The 6,000-nt window shown below is 28.4% G+C and overlaps 3 protein-coding genes across 5 annotated transcripts in view; 1 reads left to right on the forward strand and 2 right to left on the reverse strand.

Moving 5' to 3' along the window:
* Positions 1-6,000, reverse strand: part of LOC100160060 (protein gustavus) — a 126,426-nt gene that overhangs the window by 56,111 nt on the left and 64,315 nt on the right. The window lies entirely within an intron of this gene.
* Positions 1-6,000, reverse strand: part of LOC103310179 (chromosome transmission fidelity protein 8 homolog) — an 85,465-nt gene that overhangs the window by 14,901 nt on the left and 64,564 nt on the right. The window lies entirely within an intron of this gene.
* LOC100573811 (intraflagellar transport protein 80 homolog) lies at positions 668-5,940 on the forward strand. The gene is made up of 7 exons (XM_029490344.1): positions 668-821; positions 1,480-1,604; positions 1,693-1,941; positions 3,255-3,418; positions 3,499-3,687; positions 3,788-3,935; positions 4,981-5,940. The coding sequence occupies exons 1-7, from the start codon at positions 714-716 to the stop codon at positions 5,291-5,293; spliced, it is 1,296 nt and encodes a 431-aa protein (XP_029346204.1). The 5' UTR covers positions 668-713; the 3' UTR covers positions 5,294-5,940.

Here is a 6,000-nt window from a genome sequence, read left to right on the forward strand (position 1 = left end):
AAATTTAAAATTGAATAATTATTTTGTAATTAAAAATTTATAAAATGTTCAACTTTTATATCTAAGGATTGAAAATTTAAAACAAGATTTCACGTAAATATTTAATTCTGTTACCAAAAATTCTAAGAAATACATAAGCACAGTTTATTTTTATAGTCATTTTAAGTTCAAATTTGGACGAAATTACATATTAAAAAACCTGGAATAACTATTTTAGTTATTTTTTTGTGATTGTATAATATTATTTGGGGGTACTTGAAACTTCTAAAGTATACTATATTATATATCTATGATAGTACCACGGTTTGTTGTTGATGTATAACGCGTTACCTAATGGATATTGTGATATGATTAATTTGGACCTGGTCAATTTTTTTTTATTACTATAGATAAGTATACCTATAATATGTATGTCTAATAACTAGACTGACAAATCGTCTCCGCTCAGAATCGTTTTTCTTATACAGTGATATTATATTATTGAATTCAAATTTAATACTATCCATTATACAGTGACTCACTTGTAACCTGCTGTACAGCAGAGCGACATCCACTTACCCACCTTTTTTTTATTTGCTTATTCCAACATGGAAACATATTATTATTGGTCTCATTTGCGGCCTATAATAATAATGTAATATTATCTATTATAATCTATTATAATAATATGTTTTATTTTAAAGATTTGGGATTCATATGGAAATTCTGTATTTATGAGTGAAAAACTCACACATCCAGTAACATCTCATTGTTGGAAGTCTGATGGAAATTTGCTAGTTGTTAGTTGTTACAACAAAATACTACTTTGTAATCAATACGGAGTGAGTATTATTTTTCTAATTATACAATAGCGAATTTAAATAATATAACTAATTATTAAAGAGGAATAAATCAATGTAATCAATAATATCTAAGTATAATCTATGTATGGGTACTAGATATACAGGGGCGGATTCAGTTTTAAAATATAGACTGAAAAGGTCACATCGTAGGGTCTATTCTGGGTGATTAATTGAATGTAGGACGCTTATTATTATTCAAAAAGTATTAATGTTTATGAAAATATTTTTTGACATGGTTTAAATTCATTACAAAACAACGTTTTTGTTAAAAAATTATATCTTTAGATATACTTTATCATTGTAATTTTTTGTCTTTTAATTTAAATAATTATCCTTATAATTTTTTAATTATTTATTAAAAAAAATGTTATGTAATATTAGATACTATAATACTATAATATATATTATAATATTATTATAACATTATTATTTATTATGTTTTGAGTGATCGATGCAGCACGTTCAATTTTTTTAAACCGAAAATTTGTATAATGAAAAATATTATGTTGTTAAAAGTTAAAAAAAAATGTATATATATATGAATCAAATGTGTGATAAAAATATTCATAAAAATGTATTTGTCTTATAATAAATTACAATAATTTTAATTACTATGGTCATTTAAACTATTCTACAGATAGTCCTGTCGACAGATTATGTTGATTGTGGAAGCATTTGTTCGCTTTGTTGGTCACCGGATAGTACTCAAGTTGCTGCTGTGTGCGCTAATGGAAGACTAATGATTTCTACTTTGGTCGAAAGGTTGGGTTGGAATATTATAAAGATTAGAAATTTGATGTTCTCAATAAATTATATCGTACCTGTATAGTATATAATATTAATGTTGCAGAAGTATTTCGAGACGGAATTTTCATTGTTTGATCACGTCGCGGAAAACAATGACCGTGAAGGACGTATTAAACGAAACCAAAGAAAACCTCGATTTCCCCGAACGTATCGTCCACGTAGCTATGGAGTACAATCATTTAATAGTCACTACTTGCACTCAATGTTTTGTTTATCAAATGCCCAATCTAAACACTCCGCAAATTATCAATTTAAAAGACACGAACGTGTTTATGATAATTTTGACTGAAAAGTAAATACAAATTATAACCAATATCATTTATATAATATACCTACCAATATAGTTGGTAGTTATAGTATATAGTATACATATAGTACTATGAGAATAAATCCCAATGATTTTTCTATAATGGTAGAATGGTAGATAATGACTGATTCACCAATCATTCACCTCTCCATATTGGACATATTATGTACCCATTTATTCAATATTCAAATTCTGTTTAGGTACTTAATATAATAATAGGTACTCTAAGACTCGTCTATTGGCATGCTCCGTTGACCGTTATATAAGAAGCGTGGCGTACGCAGGATTTTTAAATGAAGGAAGGGGGCTTGAAAATGAATTACAATTTTATTTTTATTTTATCTAGTTTAATAATTTCAGACGTTTAGGTCAAGTAGGTATATGAAAATGTTTGTACAACTTTTTTAGTAGAAAAAATGCTCTGATTGTAAACTTCGATAGAGGTTTTTAGTAGCAATTTGGATCTAGTTGGTACTTTTGGGAAGTCAAAATGGAAAATTATCTGTACTTTTTAAGATAATCGAGAAAAATAAAATAAATAAATGAAAATTTGTTAAAATTGTTTGGTTACCTTGGTGGTCTAGACTCTAGACCACCGAGGTTACCTTACTATACTCTAGAGTCTAGACCGTCTTCACTTGGATTGTATTTGATTAGTTTTTTTCTATAAATACTAATAAAAAATTATTCGTCAAGTCAAAAAGCTTGAAAATGTAATACAAGATTCTTCATGAGTTTATATTATAGCTATTTAAAAATACTAACGATACATAAGCACGATTATTTTTTATAAGCAATTAAAGTTCAAATGTTGACAAAACCATAATTAATTTGTAGTTTAAAATTTATAAAATATTAAATTTGTTTAGGCTTAGCTAAGGCTTGAAAATTGAATAGGTACAAGGTCTTTCTTACAAATAGTTCATACTTTTACCAAAAAATTACTGATAAATTTAGGAAAATTGGTATGCAAATACAACGTTTTTGCAAAAATGAATTCATTCCGGTAACACGTATATTATAATAATACGGCGATGGTGAGGGGGGCTTCGTTTCGTTATCCCCTCCCCCTGCTTACGGCACTGGTTATAACTTATAAGTATAATATTTTATGAACAAATAACATGGAATTATAATTTGTATCATCTGAACACATTTTGTTTTTTTTTTAAGTGCTGAAATCAATGAATATACACTGTACAATAAATATGTATATTGTTTTTATAAATTAAAAAAATAAAAATAATTTGTTTGAAAATGGCAGGTAAATTTACTTATTTTTTTAATCATGTATGTAGGTATTTTGCTATATTATCGATAAGTCGAGTCGACATTTACACATTTGACTGTAAATTGGTTTCATCTCCTAAATGGCCGAATATGCAATGCGACATAGTTCAAAAGAATCACATATCCATATCTGATCATATATTGGCCGTAAGAGATCAACTGAATGACAAAAGTGATAACTATTATAACATTCTGAGAGTGACAGTACACATTTCATACGTCCCAATAATATTAATTCGTTTTTCTGTTTAGTGATACACGTGTTTGAAATATCACCGTTGAGTACATTGCCCACAATTAAACACGGATTTGGAGTTACTGATATACAGTTGATGACCACCAAAATCCAAGATAAACGTTATTTGGCGTTGATTGATTTAAGCATGAACATATTTATCGTCCATATAGGGCATAAAGACGATGCTAAGACATACAAACTTGGTATAAATTACTAATATATTAATGTACATTGTACACGTATATATTCTAAATAGAAATTACTAAATTATATAATATTTTTGTGATCCACATTTATATATAGGTTCCATGTTTCATAGCATGTGCTGGAACAGTCAAACAGAATCACTGGCTGCGTTGCAGTACACAAATCTAATAGTGTGGTACGACCCTATACTTTTACTGAACGACCAAATCCTTGTGCGGAAGTCGCTAGAAAAAAGTGATTTGAGGTATATTACCTATATATCGTCTTTATCCGTTATCGTTCGCTATATGTTATACGTCTATATATAATTGTTATAAAAACTGAGAGATTCTTTTAAGTTAACATACTCATTGTGTAGAAGAAGAATATTAAAGTTTTGAAATTATATTTTAATTAATTTTAAGTTTTTAATTTTTTTTGTTATGAAACATACATTTTTATTTTCATATTTTCAATATTTATAATTTTGGTACAAAAAAATCAAATTTTAATGTTTATTTTAAGTTATCTTTAGTAGAGTACCTAGTGAACAAATATTTTTCGGGGTACCTAAATACTTCATTGTACTTATCCAAAGTTAAAATTATTAGAACTATTATTAACATTTAACACTATTGATTTGAAATTTTCAGAACAATATTCTGATTTGGGATATAAAATTCAAATGTATGTTTCCATTAAAAAAAAAAAAACTTAAAAATTATAACGAGAATATTGTAAAAAATGGAAATTATTTTTAAAAAATGTTCAAAATAATGAGCATGGCCTGTCGAATTAATCACCCTGCAGGCCACAGTGTAGATAGAGGCAAGAGCGTCCGCAGCTCATAGTTACTTATTAAAAAAAACATATTTATATGATTCATAGATTTTCCTTGTAGAGGAAAAATATCAAGTAGCGTGCTATGGTTTTTTTTAATATGGACTTTATGGACACTTTTTTTACTAACTATCTACATATAATTCATAAATAATTTTAGTATTTCCTACCAACATAAAAAAACATGTCAAAAACAATACTTTATCGGATAATGAAAGAAAAAATTGGAAAATTTAAATATTTTGCTTCCCCTTTGATAAATTCTTGCGGACGCCATTGTATATCCTTGTACACTAGGATGCGTCTCAGCAGTCACCGTTTATTTGTCCTCTGCACTCTTTGTATATACCATATTTGAATATTCCTTAATGAAAATTAATAATTTAACTTTTATCAACATTATTGTTGTACGATTGACATTTTTATAAATATGTTTAAATTTTTTGGGGGGGGTTTCGTTGAACACACAGTTTTTACGGTAACAAGTTAAATATCGAGTTGTACGAAGACAATATGGTGAGTCTGATCAACACAGACGGCGTCAAGATATTTGTCCAGGTGTCCCCTTACCTGGAAGCTATGAAGAATTACATCGGTTCGAATAAATGGATGGAATGTCGAACTGTTTGCCGAGACATGAAGAATGAAGCGATGTGGGCACTTCTGGCGGGTTCTGCTGTGTTGGCTAAACAGCTGGACACTGCCGAAGAGTGTTTTCTTGCCATCGGGCAGATCGAGCGAGCAACATTTATCCAACACATAAAGGCATTGATAGATCTTTAGATATTGACCACTATACATATTATACAGTGTATTATGATAATAAGTAATGCATAGTATACGCATATATACCTATAGTGTCAGTTCTCATGGGGTCCCAAGACATCAGTAGTAATTTGCAGTAACCGCTCAGTTTTATAGCTTATAGATCCTAGAAACAAAAAACAATGATGTTTATTTTCATAAAGAATCTTCAAACAAATTAAGGCGTTTAAAACCTATGTATCGTATATATTAGTGCACTGTCGTTTTTGCATACCTACCAATGTATTGTATACACCTATCTACGTATAATACTATAATAGTATAATCAGTGGCGTATATACGAATTATTTTCACAATGGGCCAATTTATCACTAGTAAAGCATAGCACTGACAAAGGCATAAGGCATAACTATGAATTCTTTAGGGAGCCGAGTGGTTATAATAATTATAACATAAACAATACAAATAAAGATTGCACAATTTTGTTTTATAATTATTATGTAAAATTCATTTTTATATTTAAAAAAAAATATATTGACAATTTCATCTGTATATTTTAACGTTATATTACAATGAATTGAATATCAAAGTCATTAAGGGGATTCGATACCGTGATTTTCTGTTTCCGTCTAACACACGCGTGACATAGTATTTTAGACGTGTTTTTTGCCAAACATACCAATTGATCTAATGAAGCGATAAGAATTCTGAAAACAGATTTGAAT

Source organism: Acyrthosiphon pisum, chromosome A2 (assembly GCF_005508785.2).
Source record: "Acyrthosiphon pisum isolate AL4f chromosome A2, pea_aphid_22Mar2018_4r6ur, whole genome shotgun sequence".
Classification (NCBI taxonomy): domain Eukaryota; kingdom Metazoa; phylum Arthropoda; class Insecta; order Hemiptera; family Aphididae; genus Acyrthosiphon; species Acyrthosiphon pisum.

What these genes read in the sequence shown, in the direction of transcription:
- LOC100573811 (XM_029490344.1), top strand. Translation starts at nt 714, where the DNA reads ATGAGTGAAAAACTCACACATCCAGTAACATCTCATTGTTGGAAGTCT. An exon ending in ATTTCTACTTTGGTCGAAAG is followed by an intron (nt 1,605 to 1,692) that starts GTTGGGTTGGAA and finishes TTAATGTTGCAG; the next exon opens with AAGTATTTCGAGACGGAATT. An exon ending in AGATCAACTGAATGACAAAA is followed by an intron (nt 3,419 to 3,498) that starts GTGATAACTATT and finishes TTTTCTGTTTAG; the next exon opens with TGATACACGTGTTTGAAATA.